Raw genomic sequence first — 17,193 nt, forward strand, 5'->3', positions numbered from 1 at the left:
CAGAAGTATTTACAGTGTACTTGTGTTATTTTTGCAATTGATCATAAACTTCACGAAAATAGAAATACTAAAAAAATATACACAATTAAAAACCATCATATATAACGTGGAAAAAATACAATACTCTGTAGAAACTGTGTGTTTTAAAATTATTTAAACCTTTTTCAACTGGGTCTGCCTTGAAAAAATTGAAAATGAAAATCAGCATCAGTAAAGATTTACTTTTGTAGAAACCTGAACCTTCTAAGAAGAAACCGCCTGTGAAAAAACAAGTAGATGATGATGACACATCAGTATATAATATGGATAAGTATGTTACTTTATCTTCCTGAAAAAAAAATTTAAAAATCAGTTATAAGGGGGAATCATTGTATTCAGAAAAATTGTAGTCCAAAAGGGAGATACCTCATTTCATTATTTGCTGTAGTTTACCAGTAAGTCATTTCATAATTTTTTCTTACTTAATATGCTGATTGTTTTTGTTTTGTTTTCTAAATGTGACTCACTTTGAGATTTTTTAATTTTTCGTTTTTGTACAATAACCACATTTGACAGAATATTTAGTCTGTTGATGCATGTGGCCAGTATGTCTGGATAAAAAAAAAAAAACAAATGAATTTACACAAAAATATGCCTGTAAGTCTTTTTAATTAGTGAGCTTAAATGTTGTATAACCAGGCCAGAAACTGGTATAAATGAATTTACTCCTTTTACCTGTAATATATTCCATTTCTATTTTATGTACATTCTGTCATGAACATGTGTTATATTCATTTTCAGTATATGTATATTCTGTGGTGAGCGTAATGAGAGTTTCACAGAAGAAGGACTTGATTTACATTACTGGAAACATTGTCCTATGTTAAAAAGATGTACAAACTGTAAACAGGTGGTAGAAATTGCTACATACACAGACCATTTACTCAATGAGTGTGAAGCAAAGAATAATTATTCTAAGTGTAACCGATGCACAGAGGCTATACCCAAATCTGAATATGATCCACATATTTCGGAGAAAAGTTGTAATGGTAAGTTTGTTTTTTATGCCTATTTTTGTTTTTATGCCTTAATTTGTTTGTGAGAGAAATTATATGAAGTAAGGCTGTGCCTATGAATTATTTTGTACTCAAATAACATTTGACTTTGTTGATAACTTCACTGATGTATTATTGCTGATGTCGTGACCAACAGGAACTTTTATTTGCATGTTTTAACCTTCAAAATTGCACTGCGTGCAATACATAAATTTGTACTATACACACCAAACTACAGTATGTAGGATGTCACTGAGGCTCTGTCTCTTTAATTAAGAGGGTGTCCATGGAACCCCCCAGCAGTGGGTGACACATACCAAATTTTTTTCCAATAATGTTCATCCTTTAGAGAACTCAAACTTGTGCTCTCTCAAAGTGGTAAGAATGAAATAAATAATAAAGAAAGCATTGTAAAATTTAAAATTAAGGGAAATAATTGTTTGACCTGTTCAGTACTTAAGTTGATTTGTTAGGAAACTTTATACATATATTCTGAGTTATCCATTTTTGATACAGAAAAAATCCTGTTCTTTCTGTCATCACAATGAGTTTCATAATACATTGGATCAAAAAATTTGATCAGATAAGATTTGTGCCTCCCATATCATATGCCTTGTTTCTTCATAGACAGTTTCTTTAGTGTTTCCAAAGTACATCTGTCTTTTTGTTTTCATAATCATTGAGGAACCTTAAATGGATTTTTATGCCAAATAAGGAAATGTGTGGGGAAGTTTTACAGCAGTAGGTATTGTAAAATTTGATATGTCAGTTTAAACAGATTTTGAGTAATCCATTAAAGCGTGTGATATATATATATTTATTTTATTTTCCCATTTATTTTTCAGCTGCCAAGAGTAATTTAAACCACTGCCCATTATGTCACCAGAATGTGAGCTCAGGTGAAGATGGCTGGAAATCTCATTTGATGGGCAAAGATGGCTGTAAACAAAATCCTCGACGCTTGCTCTCACTCAACAAAAATCCTACTTCAGGTAAATTGCTTTAGTTCAATAGTACAGTGCAGCAAAATGAATCACTGAGGTATGAATATTAGAGGACAAATAGAAAAAAATGGTTACCTGCTAAAAAAAACATTTACGTAAAAAATATTATTGATTGATTGATTGTTACAGTGCCTGAACCATTTCATACAACTAAAATTGTGATTGGTCATCGATCAATGATCAGTTTCCATTCAGTCATCAATCCATTAAACTGGTGATTATATCATGTGACCACTGATTGGTAAGTATGTTTTATGGATTCCATTGTTCTGTACTGAATACAGTAGATTTAGGGAACCTAATACTTTTTTCATATATTTGTTTCATTTAATACAGAAAAAAAAATATGGATTTAATATTCTTGAATTTGAAGAAAAATTTGATATGAAATTTTTTTTGGATGGAAATTCTGAAATTTACATAAACCTTTCATCCATCATTTTACATAACAAAACTTCTGTCAGATTGGCCACGGGTCATCGGTTATCAATCCGGCAGCGATCATTTAGTCACCAGTCATCAATCCCTCAAATAGTTGTGTGGATATGTTCAGGGACTGTTTCTTTTATTACCACTTGAGCAACAAAGTTCATATCACAATCAGAATATTTTGAGCAGAATTTTTTTTTTTTTTTTTTTTTTAATTTAATATTTTTTAAAACAGGTAGCATCTATAATTACTTCCCTTTGATTTCCAGTTTGTTTTGGTGCCTTGTTGTCTATGTAGGTTATTACTATATGTGCCCTGACAAATTTTTTTAAGACTTGCCATGAGTTAATTTTTATATGACCCCCAAGAACTTCCCGTCATTTTATGTGATGATGTTGTCATAGTTGGTAATTTTTACATTTCCATCCAATCACTTTGTAGTAAAATAAGTGTAAGTAAATTTTGTTATATGGTTACCTGCTGTTTGAGGAAGCTTGGTATTAAAAATGGAGTCACTGGCTCCAACTGCTCTGTAAAATGGGCCAAAAGGGGTAAAAAATGTGTTTGTGTACTATTTTTGTTGAAAGTTTATTTCTCATTCAATTTTGACAGTTCTTTTTAATACAACATGTATTTGTTTCTGATCAAAATTCATTTTAAGAGTGTTTAACAGATTTTAAATAGCTTTAGTAGCATTTTGCAGTCTATAAGAGGTCAAAGTGGGGTCACTCCCTACAAGTTATGTCAAGTTGAGATTTTGAAATTTTTTCCCCATTGGAAATCACATCCTGTATTTTTAATTAATGTTGGATTATCTTTCACTGTTTTTGAGTAACAAGGTGTCCAGGGGACCAAAACATCAATTTATAAAAGACAGTATTTTTTAAAAGTACTTTTTACTTAATTGTGCGATATTTTACCCAGACCAGATGTTGGTGTCTGTAATGAACTGTAAGTGCCTATGTCAAAACTAATGTTGTGTTCGAACTTGCCCAAATTTCACAGAGTTCAATTGGTTGTGGTCGTATCATGCTACATGTATTCCTGACAAAGCTTTTTATTAACATTAATCTAATTCGGTGAATTGTTTACTCCATAAAAAATTATTTGTTTTACTGTTAGCCTCGAGTACATGAAAATGGTCTGTCCAGTTGTTCTTGATTGTGGCATTTAAAGTTCAGAACCAGCATTATTTTTTTTTTTTAATTTGCAATAGAGATTTTAGATAGGACAGATGGGTTTTATTGATGGACCACCTAAGAAACATCAATATCAGACTCTAAAGCCCTACCTTGTGAAAGTATATGCCATGTATGCTTTTAGTCTGCACTGCAGTTTAGATAAAAGAGTCTATTCTTATGCATTTTAGTGAAGTTAACTATTGGGCTATCATAAAAAAATTCCTAGATCCTTATCCAATAATTTTCAAAATTAGGGACAGCATGGCATTGACCTCAATTGGGAAAAATCCCAAAATAAAATTTGTCATCAAGGGTGAAAAAATCGGGTGGTGAGAGGATGAGAATCTAGGATGTCTTTTTATTTTGGCCTTATGCGATCTTTTTTTTTTCTTTTTTCAGGTGGATCAAAGAACAAACCAAAAGCCACAGGGAAAACTCGAAAGACTCCACGATAGACTATATAGACTTTCATACTCTTGTAGGGCTCTAGGATAGACACTTATAGTATCATATCAAAATATTGGTGCCTTAGGTGTCCAGGTTATTAAGTAGGACAATGTCCAGGTCAGTAAATAGGACATACAGGCCATGTGCTGTAAACTAATTTTCCTAGAATCTATAAATAGACATGCGTTATTCCCAAAAATCATGCGCAGGCTAAGTCCCATTAAAATAGATCTGATGAAGGCTGTGATATGTGCTTCAGATGTAATGCTGTACTCGCAGAGTGACATTTTTTGTTGTTTTTTTAGGAAGCAAACTATTTTTGTAGTAGGCTAAAGGTTGAACTCTGAATTCTACATTTGTTTGATTTTAGGAAAAGAAGATCTTCAGGCTTTCAAAAAACTTTGTGTACTGTAAATTTTGAAATTATTGTAATGTTTAAATTATTTGGGGAAATGCATCTGATAAAAAAAATTGAAGGGATAAATATGACCATTATGGAAATTTCATCAACACTTATGTCAGATTGTTTCTGTGTCAAAAAAATATATCAATTATATTTGAATTAACAGCGGTTTATGCAAACCAAATCGGTTTATAGCTTTGATGGTCTAGTGACCGATAAAGTGTAGAATTAATTAAAATTTGAAACTAGCATCACTAGCCATGAGAGCTTATACAGAAAAAATGGCAAAACTAGTATTATAATCACTTTAAAAAATTTGATATTTTGTGTGACCTTCAGGATGTTCTCTGCTCTGTTGAAATATAACAAGGATTTCAAGAGTTGTGAAATTTTGTTTACAAGAACCAAAAATTGAAGAGAAAAAAATGATGGGTAAAAAAAATGGGCTCGTTTTTGAGATATAAGCATTGAAATTTTGGCAGAAAAAGAATTTCTCTTGATTTTCCATAAGTTTTGTTTTGGTATGTTTTATTTATCAAAAGCTCCAAAGAAATAGCAAGGATTTCATAAAACTTCTCTAATATTATTTAAGGTGTATTTAATGAAATTATGAAAAGAAAACGGGGGGTCACTGGACAAAAGAAATATTCATGCTATGAAATGGATAAAACCAGAGGAGTCCAAAAATCTGACAAAAATGGCAGAACATGATGTGTGAATATCCTTATGTCACTATTAAAAATTTCAAACTTATATATTATTGATGGCATATCAGCTATTTTAGGAGAACTTGAAGAAGTCCCAACTGTGCCCTACACCTACACATTAAAATTTATTACCTCTTGAGATAATTGTTACTTTTTTAAAAGACTCGACATGACATATTTTTGTTAGATTTATTTATCTGTTATGATATACTCAGCCTCATTTAATTTCATGGTCATCGAAAGAGGGCAACAATATATTATCATAAGCTCTGTATGCAAATTTCATTTAAAGTTGATATTTGATTATAATTAGGCAAAGATATTGCCCAACCAAATATGACTATGTTTGCATCTTTCTTGCTTCCTTGAATGAATGAGTGGGAAAATTACATTCTTTGCTTAGTTTAGTAACAAAATTACTAGCCATCTTGTTTGATATCTAAATCTTATATTACTGATCAAGGGTTGAAATAAACAGTCTCCCACTGACACGTTGCAGGCAAATCAATCTCAAACAGAGCTTGCCTGCTGGACCATTTAAGCAGGTGGACCTAGGATAAGGGACATTACTCATGAAATATGTATGTATCATATTCAATTTCACTTAGCATATCAAGCTTTCATTTGAAACAGAATGAAATCAGTCCAAGTTGCTTTGATGCATAAATGAGATTGATGTAACATGCTGAATACAAACATTCCAATGATTTGTAAGAGTTGTGTCCCTTACCCTAGGATACCTTCTTAAGTTTGAGTGTTTTTTTTTTCTGCTCACTCTAGGCCAGTTTAGTTTTGGCAAGACTTGCTCACTAGACTAGTTTGACAAACTGTCTGATTTCTACCCCTGGTAATATTTTCTTTTTGTATGAAAGGGAAATAAGAGCTTGATCTTTGTTTATTGTTTATGAGATAGATAACATTTTAGTAGGAATTTCAGGACAAAAGAATAGAGTGATGCTATTATTTTCATATACATGTATATGTATTATTTATATTATGAACATGTATCAAGGATTTTTAGTGCTAGCTTTTTTTATTCAATTGTTTAAGCTTTCATTCAAATATTTTCATAATATAAAGTTGATAAAGGTTCTGATAAACATTTTTATGTGGTTGACTGAAGTTGATTTCACAAAAAGTTGTAAGCGTTGAATAAGTCTTAATTAATGACATTCGCCTGAATATAGCTGAAATATTGCTGCTCGGGTGTTAAACCCCAACAAACAAACAAACAAAATTAATGACATCATAACTAAAAATAGCATTGTGAGGTCATACCTTAGGTCAAATTTTACATTTATGGCTTTTTTTTTGTGAAATTGATACATGTACCAGCTTTGTTATTTAAAGAGGTAGATAATATTTATCTGCTGTTCATTATTACTTACCCATAGAAATACAATGTGTGGAATTTTGAAGAATGCCAGCAAATTGTATTTGGGACTGATTTTCTATGAAATTTCAATTTGAAACAAGCAGACAAACATTTTGCTGTTTGCAAAAAATTGATAGAAATAAATTGTTCAATTTTTCTACATTATTGCTTTATTATTGATTTTTGTTGAAGAATTTTATGTTACTGACTTATTTCAAATATGTTTTGTGTACATTTTATTTATAAATGGTTGGAAAATATCATTTTCTATTTAGGTACTCTATAGTACTGGAGGTTTCAATTTATTCTTGAAGATGGCTTTTCCAGAGTTGTTTTATTCGTAAATATCCTTTACATGCATTAATGTACCACCGATGTGAATTAGTTGTCAGTTTGGATAATAGAATTTTAAACAAACTGGTTCCTCAAAAATGATCAAATGTTTGAATTAAGAAATAACTCATGGAGACACCCTTTTTTTTTCATTGTTTTCCCACAAGCTGGCCATTTATATTTTATATTATGTATAAGCATTAGCAAGGAGTAAAAAATGACATGAATAGCCAGTCTGTGATAAAACAATGATAAAATGGAGTCTGTGAATTATTTCAATTCTAATAGGAAAAGTTTCTTCATGTTTATGAAAAAACACAACCAAATGGTAACCATTGTGGAGAAAATTCTGCTGTGATGTTGATAAAATTGTGTAAAACTTATCTATGTTGTTGGAAATAGACCGTCATATATCTATGATGTCTGTCAGATCAGAATTTTATCAGGACATAGTTTTGCCAGTGATGGATCTAGAAATTTTGAAAAAGGGGTTTCCAGGCTATTTTTGTTCATTTTAACCCAAATTTTGTACAAAATTAACAAAATTTTCCAACAAAAAGGGGGTTCTGACCCCCAGAACCCTTTCCTTGGATCCAACACCTCTTTGCTGTGCTTCTACTGTCATTGTTGTTATACCAAACTTAAGTGAAATGTAAAAATTTGTATAATGAAAATGATTCTGGAAAAGCCATTTAATAGATATCTTCTTTCAGAATGTTGAAAATTTCATAGACTTGCCTGTTTCATGTTACTCAGGGCAAACAGGAAAAAGGTAGATAAAAGAACATGTATTGTATTGTATACAGGGAAAAAACTGTTCAAACCAAACCCAGTTGAAATGGAAGAAAACTTTTATTCATCTTCAAAATTCTATGATATAATGAAGACCCATGGGTGGCCTTGAGTTGACATTTGTTATACCAGTGGGGTTGTTGTCTCTTTAACAAATTCACTATATCCATTCTTATTATGTTTTGGAGATGAATTCTGATTTTTTGGGGGTTTGGTTTAGACAGGTTTTCTGCATAAATGATGTTCTTCCATTCAAAGTAAAACCTTTTTTTTTTAAGTTTTATGTTCATATGGAATTAAAATGTGAATATTTAGATTTCAAAGTTTTTAAGAAGTACTCTGAATTATTAAAACTGAAAAGAACATCTGTACTGTTTATTGCCTTAGTGGCACTACAATCTGTATGTTATAAAACTAAGAATCCCTGGCTATTGCCTAGGTGGCGCTACAGTCAGTATGATATAAAACTAAGGATCCCTGAGTATCTGAATTCCTACTGTGCCAATATCAGATTTATAATGTTATTTATGTACAACTTTTGTATTATAATGTCAATATGTCTACAGATAATAAAGAATCTCTGAATAGATATATGATGTTTTAATTTGCCTGTTTTAGGGAGGAAGTATTTTACACCAGTGTTTGTGTTAATCTCTGTGCTTTGCCTTATTTGCAGGACTTTCATCATTTTTTTGTTAAATGTTGTTTTTATTTAGGGAATTTCCTTTTTCTTTTTTTTTTCCAATGATTTTCTAATTTTATACCCTTTCACTGAAAATTGGTGAGGTATTATATGATACCCTCCAAAAAGTTGCATGTCTGTCCGTCCCTTAGAGGATTCCAGATGAAACCGTTATCAGATAATAAAGGATCTTTTTCAAACTTTTTGTGCTCATTGAGTAAATACCACAATATGCAGTTCAAGTGTTCCAATTTATATTTGATCAGATAGTGCTCACAAATGTTACGGCCATTTTAAATTATTTTTACCCCCAAAGAGATTTTGATGAATTGGAGTTATCTTTCTTCAAATATTAAAAAGAGATCTGTTTTATCAAGTATTTGTCCATGGATATTAAATACAACTCTATGTGGCAGAGTATCATTTAATGTCTAATTAGATGCCCTTTTTTGTTTCATATGTTGACTCTTTCACATAAAATGTGACTCGCTTTTTATCTTGCACTGTATCTTAGATGGTTATTTACCCGAAATACATGGTCAGGTGAATAAATGTCACAAAAAGAAGATTATTATGCCCACGCCACGAAGTGGTCCAGGCACATAGTTTCACCATTTTCTGTCATTCCGTCCATCATATATTGAACTTCTTTTTGTATCTATTTTATGTAAAGGTTCGGTGAGTTCTTCATCGAACTAAATTTGTGTAACATACAATCTGAATACAAAATTCAATACAAAACTCGCTTTTTGTGGCTGTTCCAAGTCAGGAATTTATGGACCTCTGTATGTCATTCTCAGTTTTTTTATGTTGCTGGAGTATAAAGAGTGGCAAATATTTCGCTGAACCTGTGTATCATGATGTTTTGAGGCAAGCCGCAGCCTGTTTTGTGGTGTGAGGGTTTCCTCGTCGTTTATTGAAGACCCACGGGTCTTGAGTCGACATTTTTCACTCCAATGGGGGTTACGTTGTTGTCTCTTTGATATATTTACCATAACCATCTCGTTATATTTGATAAATGCCCTACATTTGACTTTACTGCCAGCGGGGACGAAACGTTTCGGTTTGGAATTGGTTAACTGAAAATAGAAATTCGTAGTAACGTGAGACAATTTTAATTAAAGTTGCTTTATGAAACAGAAATTTCATCTGAGTTGAACAAATAATTTGAATTTTGTGAAGGAGTACATGTGAAATTCATAATTTTATTAATTGAGCCTTCACGTGAACTACACGTGAAATTCATAATTTTATTGATTGATCCTTCACGTGAATTACACATGAAAAACATGTTATTATTAATAATTAATTTCAGGTGAACAAAAGTTGCATTTGTACACCTTTTTCAAAGTGCTGTTTGTAAATCTTTTCTATACACGTAATATCTATTAACCATTGTGATGGCATAACTCATTTTCGACGTTAGAGTTTCAATGGACTAAGAAAACTATGCGACTCAGATTCATGATCTTTATGAATAGTTTTTTTTTCATGAAGAAGTGTAGATTTTGATATTAGATTTCGGGTCAGACGTGACAAATAGGTCGACGCATTAATTTATCTTGTGATACGAAGGCTTAGGGATTAATACGTTCCTAAAATGTTGACAAAAAACATGTGAAGAGTGACATTAGACTGTCAACAGATCATGATAAAACCCGTATTATATTCATCTAACATATTTACCATGCAAGTCCTCAAGCAATCTTACTTTTGAATTAGTTTACAATTGTCCGAGGCCAAGAGGCTGTCCATGTAAAAGTCAGGCAGATCCTATGACATGGTTTGCACATAATTAATTTTATCCCACTGATTTCTGTGTTCCAATGTAATGTTTATATCATATGCATGTCAAATAGTAAAAAGATTTTTTAATGCGACAATGTATGGCTTGGAAAACAATTTAAAACTCCCCTAACAATGCAACCAAATCTTGCACAAGAATAAAGATTTATCTCCCTTTTTTCAATGAATTCCAAGGCTTTCTATGTAATTTCTTTCCTCTTTAATTGTTGCAGTTAATCAAAAACCAACATTCAACTTTGAGAAAAGGATTCATCTATGATATGAAATGAATGAAAATTTTTGAAAACAAAATTGTCATGTGCAACCCACTGCCTGTTTTTTGCAAGGACACCACCCTTTTAAATTTTCCAAACGAGACCGTTGAAACCTTTTTCGTTTATTCAAATTTCTTTATCAGCCATTCGTAAAAATGCAAATGTTGGGATAATATTTGATGACCATCATCTGACCTCAACAGATTGAATTATTCAAGGACCACTTCTGAAAGTTTACAGTTTATATTCTTACTAATTATATATGCCATAATATCTTATTTTACTTGTACCGAACGAATGTAATATACATAGCGTTTGAAATATATCTGATTGTCGCCATAATCGATCTCCTATCTGCAATGCAAAAATTTATTGCGAATTATCGATGCATGTGAATTAAGAAGTAAACTGCTGAAACACATTTTCCCCGGCCCATTCCCTCTCTTTAAGCCTTAAGGGAAAGATTTTCTTGAAAGTTAAGTAAACTTTGACCAAACTGGTGATTTGACTACACTTCCTTGAAAGTGAAACTGATTTTTCTTTACTACGTTGATAATGCTTTTGAGTTAGGATTATATCCCTTTTCTGAGAACAAATCATGTAATATTTTTACTGCAATGCTGTATATCTCGAAAAGAGAAATTTAATTATATCCACCAGTTACAAGATGCTATTTTATACTGTTATCTGATGATTAACGCTATAAGTTCTGTCAGAAATGTTTGTTTGAAGATGCTTGGCACCGCATATCAATCATGTAATAAATTGTTCATCTTTTGTCTCAGCAAGCAAAACATCAAGCCAGGATAAATACCAATTAGCGAAATCATTTATCAGACAGTTTAAATTACGTAATATGTTTTACTTTACCATAACATGCTTAATAGATGGTTAATGTAGAATAGCAAAGTTTTTGGTAATTCTTTTAAATATTTCCACCCAAGCTTAACATTGCATAGACTGCTTCTAGTACGCAGTATTTTGGAATACGTTTCAGAACCCCGAGATCCACTGACAACTATATTTACTGAATAACATGCATAACCAACAAAAATCAGCAATGAAGTTGACATCATTATTTCTGATATAAATCCGGAAATTTACGGTAATTAAAACATTTCTAACGATGGCGATCTTAGTAATTAAAGAAATAAATCACGAAAACTCCATTGTTTTACCACGGGCTGACCATTTTTGTCGTATTGTTATACCCCGAGCGATAGCGAGTGGCTAAGTATCAACATCAATGACCAGCCCGTGGAATGGTAAAACAATTATAAAATGGATTTTCTGTGATTAATTTCGATTCTGAAAGGACTACACATGTTTGTTTCTTCATATTTTTGAATAGACACAGCCTAATTGTTGTACGAATTGTTGGTCACTTGTTTATCACCTTTTCACCATGGCTGTGGTTTAATGAACTCTGCATGAGGACAGTTTATTAATGATGACCTGATAGAATGAAGTCTTTTACATGTGATAACCTTGTCCAACGTAGAAGTTTAGCTACTTGATGACTGGACATGTTTGTCAATAGTCCCGTGAATAGTAATTAGCATATATATTGTGATTTTTTAGCTTATTCATAAAGCATAGTTTAGCTAACAAATCTGCATACTAACGGATGCTTTGTGACTACGCTCTCTGGATTCTAAGTATACAATAAAGTGTTAGCATTAGTATACCTACGTCATAACCTTGTCCGTTTAGCATTAATTTGTATTTTGACCGACTACACATGACATAATGCAAGCAGCAGTTGTGTTCTACAAAATAACCACTTCCCTAGCTGTTAGAAAGGTTTTGCTGGTATAGTTCTAAAGGCACCATTAGATGGTCTGCATGACCGGAATGTAGCGAAATCACGGTTAGGAGAATGAAAAAAATCAGATCTTTAGATTAAAATGTTAAACTCATTGGCGATTAGAGCTTAATGGCGGAAAGTCATTTTGTCTTGATTTGTTTGTTGTGTGTGTGTATTTTTTAATTGCAAATCATTCATTACTTATGTTTCATTTATTCTTTTGTGTTGTCGAAGAGGCAGCTGAATGGCATTCAATTCATATGATTTTTCTTTTACTTGTCTAACTCAGATCGATTACTTTGATGCTGGGTGCAAAATACGATGTTTTCAATGTTACAAGTACTAAATCGACAAAAAAAAAAATATGAATTATACCGAAAAAGGCTAGCGCCAAGAAAAAGGAGACTTCAATTATTTTCCATGAACAGTGGTTACCTGACATAAAATACGCCGTTTTAGAGTTGTGAAACGCTGAAAAGGAGGAGACATGTGTAGTGTATGTTTGCACACAGCTGATTCCAAATTCTTTTTAATTCTTTTGGGTTTGTAAATAGCCGTCTTGAACAATCAGCATTCCTGTTTTCACCTCTATGGTAAATTAAATTGATGTTTGTGAATAAATATGTCATGTCATGTGTCCATACTAGTACTGTGTTTTGTTTGTTTATTGCTTTGTCTAGTAGTCGAATAGCAAACACGACGAAATGACAATACATGCCTTGTTGGGCCACGTGAAGTACAACACACTGTTATGACAACAAGTATATAATTTTATTAGTATACGGGTCAGTAGCTTACAGATTATACTTATAATACGGTCGGATGACCATGACGTTCTTCATAAAGGTGTAAGGAAAATTGACAAGCTACATGTATAAAGTTTTGACAATAAATCATGGAATGCACGTCAACGTATACATATTTTAACCTTGCGTTCTTGTTTGTAAACTGAAATATCAAGATTCAACCATTGCTCAGAAAACTAGAGAAAATTGACCATAATAAAGTTGATGTTCAAGGACACTATTTTATCCTCATTAAGAAAAGTGTTCAACGCTCAAGCCGTTAAAATCTACATACAACATAATCGTATTTCGCTTGTATACATATAATTGCCCGAAGCATTTGGGTAAAGTTTGAAAAGATTTCATATCATCATCATGAAACAAAACTTATGACGGACAGACATAAATATGAAGTACTATACCCCGTCTTCCCATGTATTCATATCTGATCATAATTAAGTAGTTGTCTTCGTAAGAATCATGCAAAATTTGAAAAATGTGATACACCCCAAAAGAGGCTACATATTTTTATTTTTGTAATTAAGTTGTTTTATGGTTCTATATCATGAAATGTTGTAATTATTCATTCAAATCTGCCTGCTTTTAGGAGATAATCCAAATTGAAAATCCAATAGATTCTATTGTATTTGAGTGTCATTTACAGGGTTATCTCCCTTAATTTTGAAATCTACAGTGCATTCTATAAATTTTTTATCTCCTAAGAACATGGATTATATAAAAAAAAAATGAATGTTAATTTCTGTTTACTATGCTAATTTAAACAAAATATCAAAAATAAAAAATATGTAGGCTTTTACCCATGAATCACATTTTGCATGATTCTTGGCTGGGGTGCTACTTAAAGATACTTAATAAATAGACGACCCTCATTAACAATCGCATAGAAAATTAATTTAATTTTCTGTCAACACAATCTTAGTCCAACCCAAAAAAAGGATTTAAGATAATTATAAAAATAGCTGTTATTTTGGTTTTTCATGTTCTTTATTGCGTGTGTGTGTGTGTGTGTGTGTGTGTGTGTGTGTGTGCATCCTCCCTGTCTAGTCTTTATCATTGGAATATTTTCTTATGAATACCGCTCAAATCTTGGTTACCTTGGTTACTCTATAACCTCCTCTTACCGGTATTGCAAATATAAAAAAATATATGTATAGTTTGTGTTGATTTAGTTTAATTTTTTTCAGTTCATTTGCCTAACCTGTAAAAGGTTTATTTTGTAATAAAATATTCAGTAATATATATTCAGTGAAAATGAATAATTTCATGCTCATACAGGCAGCGATTCCACGTTTTACTAATATCATTTTCACTTGTTTTCATAGTGACTCAACTAATTTATTAATTGAATCATATTATAAAAAATAGAAAGTCTCGATGACAAAAAAAAAGAATAACCCAAAACAAAACCAAAAAAAAAAAAAAATAATAATAATACAAATACAACAACAACAAAGAAAAGAAAAAGAAAAAAAAATCATGTAAAATGAAAAAGATTGCCACATAAGCAATGAAATAAGGTCAGTCGGAAAATGACTGGTGAATTCAGGTGCACTGGAGAGGTAAACATTTACAAATTTGAGATGTTAACTCTTCGTGGAACGATCAAACCTATAAACATAACTGACGGTAAAAACAAATCATAAATCCAATTTTATCACAAATCCAGAATATCGTGTATGAACGTAACTAAAATAATAACTTGCATCAGTATCATAAATTAACAACTGCAAATATAAAAATAATCATTAACATCGTAGAAGGGAAGTGGAACTTTTCGACATTATTCTTTATACCTTTTTTCGGCCTCACAAAATTCATGTATCGTCTGCTGCATTGCCATCCGGGAAAACTTGTAATATCATCAAGTTTTACCGGCTTCTGCACCCATGCTAGTATTTGTTGATAGTTAATAATGTAAACGTCTGTATAGTAATGTAACAGTGTTAACAGAAAATAGTTCATAGCCTCGAAATTATGTTTTTCTCTAAGCCAGGATGAATGCATTGTGTACAAAAGTGGCGCTCTTGAACCGTCATAGTGGTTATGAAAATTTGACCAAAATATTCGGAATGCCTCGTCATTGTTTTTCGGACGACACGAGTCGAGATATTGACAACCAGAAGTTGTATACGGATTTTCTAGCATAAGAACAGGAATTTCCCATAATCCTGGGTGCTGCTTTTTTGGACATGGTCGAACATTACAATTTCGTTCCCACCCGAAGTCCAGCGTTTGTGGCCACATCTTGCTGCTGAACCCATTTTGTGTGGAAACTGTCAAAGTTGAATCGTATTGGAAATTTTCTTCTCTTAAAATGGAGTACAATCTGTCCCCAGTTGGTTGCAGAAATGGACTCCTCCACCCTGTTATGTTTTGCAATGGAATTCCAGTTCGCTTCGCTAAATTTAGTCGTTGTTGTACAATCTCATATCGGAGATCGGCAGCTGAAGCTGTTTTCCAGAAAGTAGTCGGCGTTCTGTGCGTGACACTGTGCACAGCTACTTCCATCCCACGTGCATACAAATCCCTTACTAAGTTGTAATCGGTGTAATTATGGGAAACAAACAATGTCATAGAGATTGGGCATCCATTTGGATTGAAGCGATTATTCATAAATAGCTCCTCGTACATTTTGTAATTTTCTGTATTAACAGCGTCATCGAAAGAAAAGGCAACAATTTGTGGTATTTCAGTAGATTTCAGTTTCTCAGGAATTGTACGCCCACCACAGGAACAGTACGGAAGCCAACAGTTGTGGTCTTGTTGACAGATGTCAGCTGAACAAATCATGATGCAGACCAACATCACACTTCGTTTAGCTAGAAAACGTATCATTTCGAATACAATATTTCCTTTAGTTCAATTGAATTGGAAAAACAACTATGACGGTGAATATACAACTATTAATGAACTTCGGAAAATTTTTGTTGCTGTTGTTAAAACTGATTGAAATCCATACCAGTTACAATATGACAAACATTCTTTAAAGTATTTCCCAACCAGTTATAGCTAACATTTGAATAGATCCAATTATCATCGCCAACTTCTGTTTTGTCTGATAGTATCATAAAGTAATTCAAAGTCTTCATTTTATCAAAAGTTTGACAACGTTGAATATTGTATATATAAGTACTGCTTAATTTCCGGCGATGGTCAGTATTGTCTGAACTGTATAGCCGCAACTGATACAAATCGCATCATATTATCAAGAAATACAATGATATACATCACTCATTTTTCATCTCTAATAAAATACGGAGATGAATTGTCGATAAATCTTGTGTATGTTTATACTTATCATTTTTGTGTACAATACTATCATCTTTATGTTACAAGTGAAATGAGCTGTCAGAGGTTTATGATAAATGTATCTATGTTTTCAGCAGCAAAATACTTGATGTCTCCGCCTTGTCAAACAGACGTCATGGGCGACTAGATTTGTAGACTCGTATCACCCGGACGAACATGAGAAAACCATTGGAGTGTACCTGCGGTTTGCATCTATAATGTTGAATAAAATACCTACTGTAGCGCATGATTATAAAACTATCAAATAAGGGAATACTAAAAACATCGAGAAAATATAGATTTAAAAAAGAACCAACTACTTATTGATATTTTGGAGTCTAAAAATAGCAAAAAAAGCAAAAAAATACAAAAACGTCCATATTAGGACAATTTAGATACATCAAAATCCAACCATATTACCCACACGGGAAAACAGGAAACACAGATGGTCTAAATACAAAGAGCAGCAAACAAAACGAAATACAACCTCTAAAACAACCTTAATACATGAAAAACAAGACATATCACAAAAAACCCAAACCAAAGGAAGTGAAATTTGACACAGACGCACACCGTGTGCCATAGGAAGTCTGGCACATCTGCGTTTAAGTCAGATACTGATTGAATTTTGTTAAACTGTGCTCAGAACCTATTATAAACGCAAAAGTACAAATGCTGAAAAAGTATTGGTAGCGTATGTAGCAACCGATGACATAACATGTATTGTTCGTTATCTCAAATTGTTCAGACATATTGTTATCTCTACATAATAGCACATAAAGAAACTGTAAATGTAACTTCAAAAACCCAGAAAGAGCTGTTGCAAGTCAATACATGTTTGTAA

At 32.2% G+C, this 17,193-nt stretch overlaps 2 protein-coding genes across 5 annotated transcripts in view; one reads left to right on the top strand and one right to left on the bottom strand.

The window, feature by feature from the left end:
* The window catches only part of LOC148602000 (centrosomal protein of 104 kDa-like), a 33,644-nt gene extending 25,349 nt beyond the window's left edge, over window positions 1–8,295 (top strand). For all 4 annotated transcript variants that reach the window (XM_088554337.1, XM_088554339.1, XM_088554341.1 and 1 more), the window contains 4 exons: window positions 231–310; window positions 781–1,028; window positions 1,880–2,026; window positions 4,049–8,295. In XM_088554337.1, coding sequence (XP_088410463.1) covers window positions 231–310; window positions 781–1,028; window positions 1,880–2,026; window positions 4,049–4,104 — 531 coding nt within the window. In that variant the 3' untranslated portion in view covers window positions 4,105–8,295. The remainder of the gene's footprint in view (window positions 1–230; window positions 311–780; window positions 1,029–1,879; window positions 2,027–4,048) is intronic.
* Window positions 8,296–14,511: 6,216 nt separating this feature from the next.
* Window positions 14,512–16,296, bottom strand: LOC148602001 (chitin deacetylase 1-like). Its single transcript, XM_088555348.1, has one exon. The coding sequence runs from the start codon at window positions 15,894–15,896 to the stop codon at window positions 14,772–14,774; it is 1,125 nt and encodes a 374-aa protein (XP_088411474.1). The 5' UTR covers window positions 15,897–16,296; the 3' UTR covers window positions 14,512–14,771.
* Between the last annotated feature and the right edge of the window lie 897 nt (window positions 16,297–17,193).

The sequence above is a fragment of the Perna viridis genome, chromosome 12 (assembly GCF_037379345.1).
Source record: "Perna viridis isolate PV_CMFRI_1.1 ecotype Kerala chromosome 12, ASM3737934v1, whole genome shotgun sequence".
In the NCBI taxonomy this organism is placed as follows: Eukaryota; Metazoa; Mollusca; class Bivalvia; order Mytilida; family Mytilidae; genus Perna; species Perna viridis.

Excerpts from the sequence above, each read along its gene's own strand:
- LOC148602001 (XM_088555348.1), bottom strand. The coding sequence starts at position 15,896 with ATGATACGTTTTCTAGCTAAACGAAGTGTGATGTTGGTCTGCATCATG.